Source organism: Corvus cornix, chromosome 1A, assembly GCF_000738735.6.
Source record: "Corvus cornix cornix isolate S_Up_H32 chromosome 1A, ASM73873v5, whole genome shotgun sequence".
Lineage (NCBI taxonomy): Eukaryota > Metazoa > Chordata > Aves > Passeriformes > Corvidae > Corvus > Corvus cornix.
In genome coordinates, this window is record NC_047057.1 from 13112551 (window position 1) to 13128249 (window position 15699).

General features: G+C 37.8%; 1 protein-coding gene across 2 annotated transcripts in view; it reads right to left on the reverse strand.

Moving 5' to 3' along the window:
* Window positions 1–1122: 1122 nt before the first annotated feature.
* Window positions 1123–15699, reverse strand: part of NAMPT (nicotinamide phosphoribosyltransferase) — a 30845-nt gene continuing 16268 nt past the window's right edge. Inside the window, exons 5-12 of one of the 2 annotated variants that reach the window (XM_039570900.1) lie at window positions 15121–15279; window positions 14625–14761; window positions 12548–12773; window positions 11882–12001; window positions 9317–9334; window positions 6073–6213; window positions 5792–5926; window positions 1123–4050 (exon numbers count right to left, since the gene is read on the reverse strand). In XM_039570900.1, the coding sequence (XP_039426834.1) occupies window positions 3937–4050; window positions 5792–5926; window positions 6073–6213; window positions 9317–9334; window positions 11882–12001; window positions 12548–12773; window positions 14625–14761; window positions 15121–15279 (1050 nt within the window). In that variant the 3' untranslated portion in view covers window positions 1123–3936. The remainder of the gene's footprint in view (window positions 4051–5791; window positions 5927–6072; window positions 6214–9316; window positions 9335–11881; window positions 12002–12547; window positions 12774–14624; window positions 14762–15120; window positions 15280–15699) is intronic. The other variant, XM_039570902.1, reaches the window with a different exon arrangement.

The following is a 15699-nucleotide window of genomic DNA, read 5'->3' on the forward strand; positions in this document are numbered from 1 at the left end:
CACCACACACTCACGGCTGGTGAGTGACTTAAGCTGCACTCATGACCAGAGTGAGAAAATCTGGAGTGTTGTAGCTGGAGGGTTGTAACAGCATGGAAAGGAAGCAGAGGAGCCTGCCTGGCACTTGGGCTGTGCATGCTCTCTGTAGATCACGTAACAGAAGCTTTAAATTCAAGCATTACTGTGGGCTACAAGAGCCCCTTTCTACAGTACAGAAAGAGCTGAAGGGACCAGCAACAAATGATGATACCATTACAGGAGGTGCCTTACCCACCCTCACTGACACATGCGTGCTTGTAAGGTGCCTGCTGAGTAACTTCTAGTTACAAAACTCCTGCCTAAAGGATTCTCTCTGCTAAAGAGCTGACATTATTTTTCACAGTACTGAAGTGAACTGAAGGCTGCAACACTGACAGCTATTTTGCTTTTAAACAAGCATTCTAGTGGCTTTAGAGGTAAAGTTTAAATAATGAATCTTTATTTGAGAAAAGATTATGTCAAATATAGAGGATAATTCCTTATCTCAAATTCAATTACAAGTGTTTTAATTTTAAGCACCAACAGAAAAAATGCTGAAGCATAGATGTACTCACACACACAAAAAAAAGAAAAAAAAAGAAAAAAAAAGAAAAAAAAAGAAAAAAAAAGAAAAAAAAGAAAAAAAAAGAAAAAAAAGAAAAAAAAAGAAAAAAAAAGAAAAAAAAAGAAAAAAAAAAGAAAAAAAGAAAAAAAAAGAAAAAAAGAAAAAAAGAAAAAAAAAGAAAAAAAAAAAAAAAAAAAAAAAAAGAAAAAAAAGAAAAAAAAAGAAAAAAAAAGAAAAAAAAAAGAAAAAAAAAAAGAAAAAAGCAGGAAGCAGCCCAAAACCAACAACAACCCAAGCCCACACATACACACACACTCCCACCAAAAAAAAAAAAAAAAAAAAAAGTGCCCAGTTTGTTTTCTCTTCTCTAGAACTGAGCTGGTTGTAAATTTATTTAACCCCAATTGTCTGCAGGGCAGCTGAGCAGCTCTCCTTAAAGGACTGCAATGACAGCACAGCTCTGCTCTGGTCTGTTTGGCAACAAAGAGCACAGGAATGACATCTGATGCCCAACATCAGAACTTTAAGACACAGATGGCTCTGATTTTCACTGCCAGAACTAAACTTTATTTCCATGTGTATTACATACTGGTATTTGATGCCAAGTACATTAAAATTATTTTAACAGAGGATTTAAGTGAGGAATACTTATTCTTCACTAAACAAGAAGGAATGTAAAAACCTATAAGAAAAGAACTGTTTAAGCTTTGTTTTGATTTTGGCAAACCAAACAGTTAAGTACTCTTCTGTTCTCTCCTCAGATCTTTCAAAGTACCAAAAAAGTATCTTTTTTTTTTTTAATAATCATGCAGCTGAAGAAAAAAAATAGTCTTACAAAATCCATTTCTTATGCTAAATATGGTTACAAATCAGAGTATTAAACACAAAATTCGCAATTCCTATTTTTAAATACAAATACTGTATTATATTATGAAATGGGGATAATTAAAATATATCAATGACTACAAATCTAGTAATTTAAAGCAAACAAACATGCTGTTTGCTTTCATGTGGAAGAATTAGGATATTGTATGGTTCAAGCACTGCAGTAATTTCTGTCAACTCCTTGATGCCCAGAATGTCAAACTGCCAAACACAAAGAGACAAGTGTTCAGGTCTGAATAGCACCAGGTGTTTTTCTTTGTTTTCCCCCTTTTAAAGTTATTAACATTTAATAAAATGAGTGATGTTACAACTTTCTGAAAGTGACATGCACAAGTAGAGAATTTGCTTTGAGTTTCCAACTAATAAGCTGAAAGTTTTAGACAATACTGAACAATTACAATGTATTTCATGGTACACATGAAAACAGTGCTTCCACAGTATATCCTCAGTTCTCAAGTACAAAAATATCAGTTATGGGTAGTCAATAGTTATCAAAATTTTTATTGGTACAGAATGAAAGCAGCATTTACTTTATTGTTTTTTAAACCATACATCATAAAATTCCCTAGTACACATGTGGAAGAGTGAAATAGGCTCTGTACTATTTATCTGCTACTGATCCTAAGTCCAGATTCAAAATCTTTCCTGACCAAAACCAAACAATATAATTAATAGCTAAGGGAAGGCAGTTCCTCAGTGTGAAAGGTCAGCATTTAGAGTTTTACTAAAACACTATGCTTGAAACAAATACATCACTTAAATGTATAATTACATACACTACAAGTGAAAAACAGGTTTTTGTTAACAATAACTATTGAGACTGGGCATAAACGTCTTAACCACAAACCCTGGAAATATTATGGATGCTTTGATGTGGCCCCTTTTTGGTGAGAGAATAAGAACAATGAAGTATGGCTTTTCAATCTTCCTTTAAAAGCACATTCTATAAAATTTTGTAGGCTTAAATTATTTTAGACCTCTAACATTTTCCAGTAACATCATTTACTAATTAGAAGCATTAATTACATCACTACATTAAGCAATTGGCTGATAGGTGATCACCAGCAGAACAGGAGCTGTTTGCTTTTGTTGTTGTTTTTTGTTTCTAAGTAAGGGAGGTACTTTTCTAGTGAGAGCCATCCTACAGTACTATCAAACATTTCAGAGGTTACTACATAGCTTCTCAAATAAAATCCTCAACAGTTTCATTTTCCAGCAGATACTCATATCAAGCATATGCAGAGAGCAAATACAATCAAGTGCAGACAGTTCAAAAGTATCTCTCAAACACATTGTTTTACAGTTACCCTCTGCAAAATAAAAGCCCCTCCTCACACCAAACGGATGGGGTGAGAAGGGGAAACAGGTCTGCCATTTATGTAGGAGTTTGGCTAGCATAGAGTTTTATTAAAGTTGTTAACAAAAATAGTTAAACATTTTTACAATTTAACATCCAGTCTGACAAAAGGCAAATCAATGAAAAAAATACAAAAAAGTAAAAAAGTGCACTACCCAGTCCAGTATTTTGCTTTAAAGTCATGTCACTTACAGTATATGAAAAATAAACCCAGAAGTGTAATTACTTTAAAATACACCGCTTCCATATTTCAGTATTTTACACATATATTCTATAGTGGAAGAGGAGATCTCTTAAAAACTTTACTCTTAAAATATTGAGGTGCATATACCAAGTGGGATAGACTTGGCAAGTTAAGTTGCAGTAGAGAATCCTTTCAAATTTGGCATTTCACTTACATACCTTACTGTGCCAGCAAGGTCTGTAGTACCTAAACCTTCTAGTAAGAACAGTAATTTTGTTTAATGCAGATTTACTAATACAGACAACTACAAGAAATGGTGAGGTCAGCAACTCTATGGGATCTTAAGGAGATACGAGTCCTGATTTAGTTGTCAAATGGAACAATGTCACAACAAACTTTTAAGGCCATGTTTTATTTGCTGATTAATGGACAAAAGGCAATGGATTCCCCCCCCCACTAAATATTTTCTTGAAAGTCTGTGCTCATAAAAATCATGAAAAGTTGGAAAGACTTAATTATTGAAACTTTAAATATATTTTACACAATCTTGTTTGTACAAAAATACAAGTTAAATATAAACATAAAGCAATCATGATAATTTTATGTAAATCCATTTTGTGATATTCTGTTATATATAAAAAAGTTTCTCAGCTCTGTCTTATTTGTGAAAAGATCAATACCAGATTGAATCACTACTGGCAAAGGGCCCTAAAAAGCACACTTTAACATTAAATATGTTTTACAATGTAAGTACCATTTCCTGATTTCATCTTCTAAAGACTGGCAAAAGATAGGGCAGTATGTCCATAAACCAACAAATAATTTGGCTACAATGTCATAAAACACAAACACACAAATCTGTACAATAAACCAGTAGCTATGCAGTACGAACTAGTTACACACACATACACAGACATGGAATGGAACTTAGTGAGATGCTGTCTGTAATTCACTGTTCTTCAGCCTGGCATTTTGTCTTACTTCATCAAACGAATATGACTTCGTTACCTTTCCATTCTTAAATACTGTGTGAAGCAGGTCCTGTAAGAAACATCACTGTTTTAGCAAGAGTGATTTGGCAAACAGCTTACACAAGCAAGCATTCAAATCCAGCCTGGCAACACTGGAACTTTAGACTGTCAAGATAGGAAATCTTTACAGCTTCTTCTGACACCTTTCACTAATGGTTACACAAAAGAATGGGCTTGGGTCATCCTGTGCACAGACAGCAGCTTTGTGCTGAGTAGTCCCTTGAGTGACGTATCTACACCTGGCCAAAGCCAAGTACATGCTCAATACACCTTGCTAGAGTAGTTTTTAAGAAAGAAGACACTCAATCAGTCAAATACAATTCAATTACAGAGGTTCAGGAAGTATTTTTTTCTCTAGAAAAAAAAAGGAACTATCTTTCTTCACAGTACTCTTTGCTCACATATTTTGTAAAACAGCCTATCAGGAAGGGCTTGCACACAGCAATTTGGAAGGGCAATAAGCACAGCTGGCAGCAGAAGTCAGCACAGCAGCAACACTGAGCAGTCCCTCCACTTGGTGACCTACTGCAAGGACCTGTGGTTTTAGGGAAATGGGCCCATAGAAGGGTACCTTTCCCTGGGATTTCCAGGGAGCCCCAGAACCACACCAATGACCCTCTCTAATACCCTGGGACCAAAAAAGATTTTCGAATGAATAGTTTCATCTGTTAATAGCTTGGGACAAAAGAAGTTTTAATGAATAATTTCATCTGTCAAAAGTGAAGGGACAATATATCGGCTAATTTCAGAGCCAAAGTCTTGTACTTTGTGTTGAAGAGATTTCTCACCATTTGGTCCTTCCCTCTCTACATACATATGAATGTTCATCGCTAACATATGTACATGAATATGTGCATAGAAAAAAGTTTCAAATTTATACAAGATATTTGTGCCCACAGCAGAGTATCTTCAGGGCATATAACTCCGGTTGTTTTTATGTTGAGATTTTTCAGACAACTCAGTTTTATGCTTACTGTCATGCTAAACAATGTGCCTAGTAGTACCCCTCTGCCTAGTAGCACAGAAACAGCTTCTGTATACCGGAAGAATTTCAGCTTCTAAAAGCAGAAGTGCAATTTGACAACTTATTTTCAGTCCTCTTAACTTGGGAAAAGACTCAACACGCAGTTTAATGTTTCATTGTTGCATGCTGAAAACATGACACATATCAAACTGAAAGCCTGAGATTGGCATAAAGTTTGTGCTTATTTCACAGAAATAGCATTCTGTTTTGCAATTGTAAAGAATTCACAGGGAAACTGAATTCCTGGTTTAAATTTACATCTTTGAAAAGTGTGGAACTATTTTGTGTACAGGGCATTAACTCCTGAAGGAACTATTTATGAAAGTCTCAGTGAGGAAGCAGAAACACATTTTAGTTACAGCTGTCCCTGTTCCACCTCCAGCTAGGGTTGCTACTCAAATTGTGCAATATAGGCCAAACAAAACTACCCGGCCAGTATATATTCTGCAACACTGAGACTTTAGTTATGGGGAAAAGCAGTAATGTTCTCATGTTTCTGAAGACAAAACAAAAGAGAAAGATCTGTAATTGTAAAACCTGAACATTCTACTGCCATTCTAACATTCTGCTGTTACTGAATTTGGTACTGAGGTAATTTTTGAGGTAATAAGATGGGAGTTGAACAAAATGACAAATCAGAAATAAAATCTGAAATTAAGTTATAACCTGCTTTTTCTTAGTCTATTTTTGCATGAAGAATGATATAACAGATTTTGAAAATTCATACCTGTCCATACTCTTCAAGATCTCCCTTGCCTTCCTCGAGTGTCACATACTCTCCAGCAGGTGTCCTATGCAACGAAAGCCGTCCTTTCTTTGACCTTTTGTTGGGATCGGCAACAGGATCTTTGAAGACATTTACCTAAAACGAAGAGAGGATTTCTTTAAGAGGAAAGGGCTTTGTGGGACCTAATGCAGATGGTGGTAACGTAACAGGAAATGTCAAACAGGTTTTCAAGTGGGGAGGCCGCTACTCAAAGCGGAGTGGTAGAAGCGGTACAGACATACCCCAAGGCCATTGGTCACCACGTAACTACATTTGAAGGAACAGTTTAGGAGGTCTCTGGTTAGTTTCTGCAACAAAGCTCCACCAGATCCAAAGGCAATATTCTCAATGCTCCATTTATTCTTCTTCATTCCCTCCACAATCTAATAAGAAAAAGAAAATTATGATGGAGCATACTTTTAGGCCATGCCATTTTTCCATAAAAATATTATACTACTTAAACAAGATGCTTTTACAGACAATTAAGCCGACTAACATTCAGTTTCCAGGAGATGTACGTAATAATTTGGCCAATACTTGGCCCACTGTTTGCATTTTTATTTATAGTTCCAGTATGTAACTGGACAGCTTTTCCTGTAACACAACTATCATGCCCACACATATACTTCCCAAACTAGGGTGGCACAGTAATGCAGTGCCCGGAGAAACAGTGCTCTAAAGAAAATAAAAGATTTCATGGGAATATTTCAGAGCCTTCCAATTTCTCAGAATTATGGGAAGACCTCGAAGCAGAGCCTGTATCCTGAAACAATGCAGTCATCCTGCTCAGCTCCAGAAAGTTATTACCCTCTCTTGACCAAAGACTTGAACAGAGCAATTTTCTTGAAAATCACGTTGTTTAGAATAAGATTAGCAATTTCGAAGATGTGACATGAAAATACATAAAGCTGCTCAAAGAGTTTGCTTTGCCACCTCCTTCGGCAGGCACAGGTCAATGTGAACTGCACTGCTAGCAACAGTCAAGGTCAAAGTTACTGTATCATTTCCCTCCACCCTCATTCTATCCAGACAAATGTGACATCCTCAAGCCTGGAGTAATGGCTGCTCATTTGATCATGCTCATAAAGGGCCAAGTTTTGTTCTCCTGACCTGTTACCCTTATGAAAGCCTGAAATGATGGTTACAGCCCCAGAACAGGAGTTCAAACTCTCTTCTCCTAACATTTTACTAACAAAAGCAGGTGCGAAAACCAGAGTAGGTGAGATAGCAAAATACCATCCATCCAGAAAAAAAGGAAGCTGAGAAGCAGAATGGAAGGACATAAACTATGGGGAACACTGCAGAGTTTCAAAAATCAGCATAGTGAGAAATCTGGTAATATTTTGGGCAATCTTAGCCTCTTGCATCAAGAAGAAATGCCAGAGTAACACTGAACAGGAGTGTTTCACTAGCTAGTGTTGTCAAGCTGCTTTTTTAAGGGACAGCTAAGGCTCATAAGATGGGAAAAAAATAGAAAACCACATTTCCATTTCAGACCGTGACAAATTGGTAGTGCACACAAAAGCACACACTAGTGCTTTGTTTATGCACTTAGTCACATGCAGATTGTCTTCACAGATACTCCAAATGCCTGACAGAGGCCAGTCAACAGGACAGGTGGACAGCAGAGTCATAACCTTCTGAGGGCATGCTTGGAACACCTTCCCACTAGATTTCTCCAGGAGAAATCTTATCAGTGACTTTCCATTATTCCAATGGCACCAGCTTTTTTTTTCAGCCTCATTCAGGAAATCAAGCAAAATTAATCTCAAGCTCTACCACCAGGACTTCCACTTAAGAGAACCCTTTAGAAGCTTTGTATCCTGAAAAAATGCCCTCTCAAATATGTGACAATCTTGTGGATTTTAGCAGTAGACATCATACCCTCTCAGTGACCAAGAGCAAAAGGAATCTTTATTTTCAGGTGATTAGATTCCCCTGGAAGCAGTTAAAAGAAGTACTCAGGGAAGCTAAAGGAAAGAAACTAATTAAATTCTTCTTTAAGCATCTCAGAAGTAACTAAAGTTGACAAAGGAAGGGTAAGAAAAGGTATTTTGTATACCCTCTACTTAAGCATAATGCCTAATACTGCCATAAGAAATGAGACTTAAGTGGGCCTGGATATGGACTCTACTTATCTGTGCTGTCTTTTAAAGAGGCAAATGTAGGTAAACTCTACCTGGCCTCTGGTTCTGTCCAGACCCTGAGCAAGCGTGAAGCTATGTGAACTGCTGGCCAAGCCTGAGCCAAGGTGTTCTGCTTGCCTTATTGTGCAAAGGCCAGGTCTGACACTGAACCCACAACTCTCTGGTATAAACAACATCCTACACCAAAGCACGTGATGCTGAGGCTTCATGCCTGCAGGTTAACAGATGTTAGTGCAAGTACAGCATAGCTGGGCCATGGCTGCTTAACCCTCTTGCCTAGGTGAGAAGAAATGTGAACCCCCTTTCAGCTTGTGTTCCTGCTCTCATTTACAGATGGTTTGTTCATCTTGTGCTACAGGCACAACTCCTCACTTACCTTGGGTGAAGAACTGGCTTCTAGCTTTCCACTCTCTCTCAAAGGATTTCCTTACTTAGATTGATCTTTGTCTGGTGAGAAGGGGAAGGGAAATCCAGACTAAGCTGAAAGACAGCTCTGACTGTACCACCCGCTGACCCACAGCAAAGGCCCAGATTCTGTTACTTCCTTAGATATGGGGATGATGCCTTAGGTTTTAGCCTGTGTATTTTTCAAATTCTGTACTGCTTGGTGTGTGACTCTGAAGTTTCTTGGAGCCTGTTAATTTCTGCTCTCTCATGCTAGGTAGACATAACAAAGCCTCTCCAGCCCTGCTTTCCAAGGACACCAAGACTGTCCTAGGCCAAAACTATAAACCAAAGAGCCACTAAGGAGGGAGTAAGCTGAGGGGCAAACTGAAGCTTTAATTGGAGAATTAACCCTGCTATGCAAATGAACCAAACCTATAAAAGGGGGAAGAACTCCTGACCTGTTGTCCATCTTGGGGTCCATTTTGAGAATAGCTTCAGGCTCCCCAGGGTGTACCTTTGAAGCCTTTCAAATAAATACCTCTTTTATTCCCTTACTCCTATCTAGTCTCTGTTTTCTAGGAGGCCTCTTAAGGCATCAGGGAGAGATGGCAAACAGCAGCAATAATAGGGAAGAAGGGGGAGATCTGAAACAACTGAAGCCTCCCACAAAGGAAAACAATACAGAAGAATTTTTTGTTTCACACTTTCAAACCTATACACTGTTCCCAATGCAGGTGCCAAGGTTTTGACCAGCTTCCTCTGACCATTATGAGCATGATTAATACATCAACTGTGACTCCAGATTAGAGGATTTTTTGTGTAAAGATTTAAAGACATCTGGAAATTGAATGTTCAAAGAAAATCCTTTGAAAGTGTAGTATATTGTGGCGTTAGCAGATTGGAATGATTTTTAAAAGTGAAAATGCAAAGAAAGTTTAAAAAGTTTCCTTACCTGTTCTACCAGCATCCCCTATTAAAACAAAGAATTTTAAAATCCAGTTTACACTCTGAGTTGTTTTCTATATTGTTGTTTCAGCTACTTTGGATAGCTAAATGAGACTACTGGTCATTACCCATTCTAGATTTTCCTGCTGTACCCATTACCTTTCATCTGATCTGTAACAATAAATCATGTCTAGAATTGAATGTTGATATGGAGTAATTGGAATAATAATCCTGCAAAGGCTACAAGAGGGGGGAAAAAAAGATGGACACAGTAATACATTTGTATTTGTTCATGTTAACTCCTTCTGGAAAAGAATGAATTATACTTCAGTGTTGGTTTGGTTTTGGTGGGTTGTTTTGGTTTTTGTTTGTTGTTTTAGGGTTTTTTTTAGTGGTATGCTATTATCTAATTTTCTAAAAGCATGATAAAACCTGGCGTTTGCTGACATAGGAGGATGAAGAGATCCATGATATTTAAATAAAACTAAAATTAGGTTGCAAAATCATGGTCATTTTGCTCCAACATAATTTGCTGCTGTCAAATGAGAAATGTCACTTTCCTTCCTGCCTGTTTTTCCCAGCTCTAAAAAACAGTTAGTTTTCTCCTATATAGTGCTGGTGAGTATTAGCCCCTTTTTGGGGGACAATTTAATTCACTAAACCACAAAACAGATCACTTTTGGCTGAGTTAGTTTGCTGCTACATGTGTGGTCTAAATTATTTTAATGACTAGCGGTTCAGTGACCTAAGCTGACACGAGGCACTGCAAGATTCGTGTCAGGAAGAGATGAGAAGGTGCCACTAGGCAGCAGCGATCTGGCTGCTCTGTATGTCTTGGGGAGCTGGATCTTCTGCTCTCTTCTATTACATGTTATGGGTAGACTTCTCATACTCAATTACAGCTTCATAAGGAAAATATGTAAACAGGCAGAGCACCTGAACAAAGAACTGTTCATTCTACCTCTCATCGTCTCCCATTAGCTGCTGCAATTTTTTACTGCTCTATTTAAAACTTGGAGATCAGAGCATTTTTCACTCTAATGCAAAGATTTTTATATACTTGCTTTAATATATTAACTAGAATCTATGCTATATGACATCCTTGAATTTTGTCCAGTATAACTTAGAAAAAGCAACCAGAGTTCCTTACAAGAAAGAACAGCCCAGTTTCTGTCCTCTCACAACTATGAAAATCTCAGCCCTAACATACTTTGCCTAACACAGGCATCAGGCCTGTCAGACTGTTGTTCAGAACAAGCAGAAATGTTTACTTCTCTGTGGGCTTTGTTTTCTTTAACGGAGTCTCTTCCCCTGCTATCTAACGACAAGACTTTCTTTCCAGCTATTAACCTCACATGCTTGTGTTCTGTTAAGCATATTAGCATAGCTGTATATTGTCAAAAAGCCACAGGGGACAAAAAAAAATAAAGTTGAATTTACTTTAAAGGCCATTGGAGGCGGGAAAAAAAACTGCAGAGCATGACTGCACTATAGCTGGTCTATCAGGTTACAATCTCAGTATTAACTGCTCTCTAGGGATCTGAGCGACAAATCTGAGTTCTGTCATTGAGGTTAACATTATGTGAACATGGTAGACATGCAGATAGCTTCACACTAACTAAAACCCAAAATTGATACCTCCCTCACTCCTAATTTTGAGAAGTAGCAGAAGTCAGCTTTGTTAAGAAGAACTTAAGGATGTGTCAGTCTAGAAAGCTAAGACAAGTGTCAATAAATTCAAGTAAAATTAATCTTAACTTTATTCAACTTATTTCTGGTTTTGAACTCTAATACAGCTGAAGATGAAAGACTCAGGACAAACCTGACAAAGTCAAGTCCTCTTCCTCTTACATGCCCTTTGTTATCTGTTGTTACTACAGTCTATACCTTTAAAACCATATTGAAGTACCTAGTATCTACCCCTAGTCCATAGCAGTGAATTTATGACTTGTTTCAAGCATGCAGAATCTACTAAATTATCAATTTATGTCTTGGTAAAATTGCTATTTTGACTCAGACTGTACCCTAATTTGTTACACATTTTCTGGGTTTTCAACTAATCCTTATTCCACTAGTTGCCTTATCGAGGAACTTGCCTTCCTTACCCTCAGTTTTAAAGTCTCCTTCAAAACGACACCTTCAATATGTGAGGACAAGCAGACTTCAGATGGTACATAACTAAAGAGCCAAACCAGCTAATTACTACTATTGCTGCAGCACAGTGATCATGCAGTGTGCCTTAGACATCAATGAAATTACCAAACACTGCCAGATTTTGATCTCAATTAGACTTGACAAGCATGATGAAAGCAAACAAAAGGAGAGACAGTGGAAAGAGAAGGGTTACAACAGGGGGATTAGAAAATGCCTTTTAGGGTTTTTTTATGCATCTTAATAACTTCCTGTGGCGTTTTAATGAATATGTTTTACGCATTAAGATACCACTGCCAGTGTCTGGAGTGAAGGGCAGGAGTCAGCAGTCTCTGCTGCAACATCTGACTAATTGTAACAGAGTCCAGATTAAATATCAACCTTGCCAGCACCACCCTGACAAATGAACAGGATCTCCTACCTCTTGCAACGTGTTGATATCCACACCATCCCCTTGAATAACTCTGAGATACGGTGGTAACAACTTGTAGCCTTTTGAATTCTCTGTAATGGGAAACTTCTTCCCCAAGATCTCCAAGACCTATTGAAAAGGGAAAGGAGACAGTTCAAAACGAAAATAAAATCCTGCCATTCTAATAAAGAAACTATTCCCCCATTTAAGTCATGCTTTTTCTAAAACACTAAAATAAATCCATAAATATACCCACATAATCATGCTCTAAATCTACCCACACAAAGAAAAAGCATGCCAGCCATTGTGGTGGAAGCCCTTAAAGCAGCCACAGACAATATGGTCTTTATGAACTTGCACCCAAGAACTAATCAGAACCATGCTTCCCCCCTTTCTCCCTTTGCTTGCTGTGAATTTTTGTTATTGAATGTGTCAGCTGAAGATCCTGCTCTTCTTGTGACCCCCCTTAAGATAGTGGATGAGGCTTTCAGTTTTCTCTGATTTTGCAAGCCACAAATATTTAAAATTAAACATTTCAGCTAGGAGTTTTTCTTATCAGCTGACAAAGGTCATTCAGAATTCCTATTTGTGATATGCCAATGTCTTGGGGTGTCACTACCAAACAAACAATTGCCCTCTCAATCATGTATACAAATGGCTTCAAGGAAGGATTACCTTTAGAACAGTGTCAAGGGGGTTCCCAGAATCTGGTCTAATAATAAGTGGTGCCTCTGGACTTCGGGCTTCAATTATATGCCTTAGGTCATCACCCCATATTTTTTCACAAGCATTGTAAATGTCGTAGCTGTCGCTAACCACAGATACAGGCACTGAAGAAAACTGTGTTACTATGTGTTCAAAAGCATCTTTTTCATGATCTTTCCCCCAAGCTGTTATGGTACTGCAAAGGCAATTAAAAAAAAATCGTATTAGAGTTGCATTTACATGTCATTCTGTATTTCCTACCAGCAACAGTTCAAGACAATGATAAGCAGTATGATTACAAGACAGCAGAAACTACATGCTTATCAGCTCTGTGTTGCATGGATGATAAATACACTATATACTAAATAAACAGACTAAATTCAGACAGCTAGGGAGCTATAGATGCAAGAACAGAACATCTGCTCTTACAACTTCATGCTACAAAATAGGAAGTCGAGAACGAAGCACCACACCATATGTTAGAAAAAACTAAAGAAGAAAACAGAATTTATTTTGTTTTTTAATAGTGATATAAAACGAATATTCTCACTTATACAAACATTCTTCCAGAGGAACCTCAGAACATTACCACAGGTGAGCACATAAACCAGAGCTGCTGAGAGCAGTAGTAAGTTACTGCATGCAGCTGATCTGCATCAGCTGCTCTGTATGTGGTTGTCACAAATCAGCTGACATAAATGACTTTAGTAACTTGTGTGCAAAGACCTAAAAATGCTCTTGTGCACAGCATGAGAGTCAGTGGGCATTGAATTTTTACCTTAAAATTCCAGCGTTACCTGCTGTGTGGACAAGTCCCAGATCATGGTAGTGGGGAGACAAACAAACTATTTCAAAGAGGTTGGGGCAGTCCCAGAAGAGCCCTGCTGACATGCCAGGGGCAAGCACCATGCTCACAACACGACCTTGTACTGGAGGTTGTGGAACAGTACAACAATTCTGTAAAAATTAGGGTCTCTTGTATGAGACTGTTTTTGTGTATTAACTCAGAAAGGGCGACTGCAGTCTGTATTTGGTGGTGCAAACTTTAGGCAGGGCAGTTTAAGCTCTCTGCTCTAATGCCACCACTTCAGTATGCTGTGCAAAAGACACTTGATCTTGACTCCATGTGTTTGCTTTTGCTTTCATTACAAAAAATTTTACAGTAGTTTGGGTCATCAGAAATTTCAGACAAAAACTGTCACATCTGTTGATCAAGCAGGAGTTCTAGAACAGCATTACAGCAATGCTACAGAAAGTTCTATGAAGCAGTGCTCCTTCAAAGATGACCACTACTCTACAAGGGCTATTCATGCAAGCCTTTCCATTATCTGTCTTGCAATCCTACATGAATACTAACTATTCAAAATCAACACTACATAGTTAACCAGCTTTTGTGCTCAATATGAAAAACACAACCTTCTTTCATATTCTCATTTCAGTGTGTAGACATGCAACTGAAATTCAAGGATTTGCATTCACTCCCAACCTTGTACAGGACGCGGATTTGAAAAAAAGCAAGAGCTCTCTATCTCAAATGTCTGAGATCAGTCTCTCACTCTTAAAAACTCATTCACAATTCTTAGTGATATAGCAAGGATTTACCATTACTAGTTAGACTGATGGGAAGCTTGAGAGCAACTGCCTTTTCTAGAGGGAGAACATCAACTTGAGAGTCCAGAATTGCAACTTAAGAGTTTTTCAATTTATGATTTTATATTTAAAACAAAGTTTGAAGTTCATAATGTGAATCCTCAATATCTATAGACTGTAAGCCTTCAAGCTTATTCTAAAAAGAATTTTCCAAATTTATTCAGACACTGATAAGAAGGTTATAGTTAAAAACATTTAAAACACATTTATAGCTAAGAACAACCATGCTACTTATGTGCCCCTAGAACATATAGAGGCATCAGTACAGAACTGCAGCTTCAGCAACTGGACCAGTCATGGCTAATATTGTATGGTATATTTCTGGATACAAAGATGGGTAAGAAAAGAATTACATTTTCCTAAGGTATTTTTAGAAAGGCTTAGCCTAGTATCTTACCTGTGTTCAGCAGCTGGAACAGAATATCCTGGAACTGGATCTTTTGTACCATAGTACTTTTTAATTAATGCAATTCCTGCTACAGTGTCTGTTCCTTTGAAGTTCACCAAATGAGCTGAAGCTCCTATTCCTGCAGTCTGAAAAAGATGCAACTTTCAGTTTTCATGCCAAATATAGAAGCCTAAATCTAGTCACCACCTAGCACTAGTTTGTAACAGCAAAACTCTGACTCAATTCCCATTTCACCAGTACTCTATACTCTCTTCATTCACTTACACTGGGAAGACAGACAAAACTTCTCCCAGTCTAGCGCTCACAGTTCAGACATTGCACCCACCCCCAGCCCAGACCTCCCCCTCCACACATAGTCCAAACAGTGTTCTGTGCATTCACAATTTCAGTGGAGAACAGGGACACAGAGGTTAACAGACATGCTACAATTCTTTATAGTTAGCAACAAATTAGACTTTTCAAATTATTAGACAAGCAGTATTACCTCTTGTGAAGAAACTCCTCTGTAACCAAAGTCATGCAGTTTATATTCCAGTCCTTCCAAGCTGCCAGAAGTCTCCAGCAAATATTTGGCCAAAATCTTTTTCTGCTCTCTAGAGTTTGTAGCCACTGTGATTGGGTACCATGACTGCACAAGAATAGTCTAAAACAAAACCCATCACAATATTAGGTGTATATTTGCTTAGAACTTAACAATGTCCACTTGGCATTTAATCAGGCACAAAAAGGTCTATCTATTTTCATTCCCTGTTCAGAAAGTACTGATGCCTCCAACAGTTTACTTTAGGGCTTAAGTAATTAGCCTTTATAAGGTAGGCAAGGTATTGACCCTCTCGGGAGTTATCACTCGCAAACTACTGACACACAGTTCCCCCCACTCTTTGTTTTTATGCATAAAAGTACTGCTGTGAATTTCCTGTACAATTATTATGATCTCTTGCCAGGTGGGGAAAAAGGTAAGAGGACTACAGAAAAGAATTAAAGCAGAAAATGAAAGTTGCCTGAGATTTCCTTTAAAGCAATACAGGATTCAACCTTACAGTTACATCCACTAATATGTATT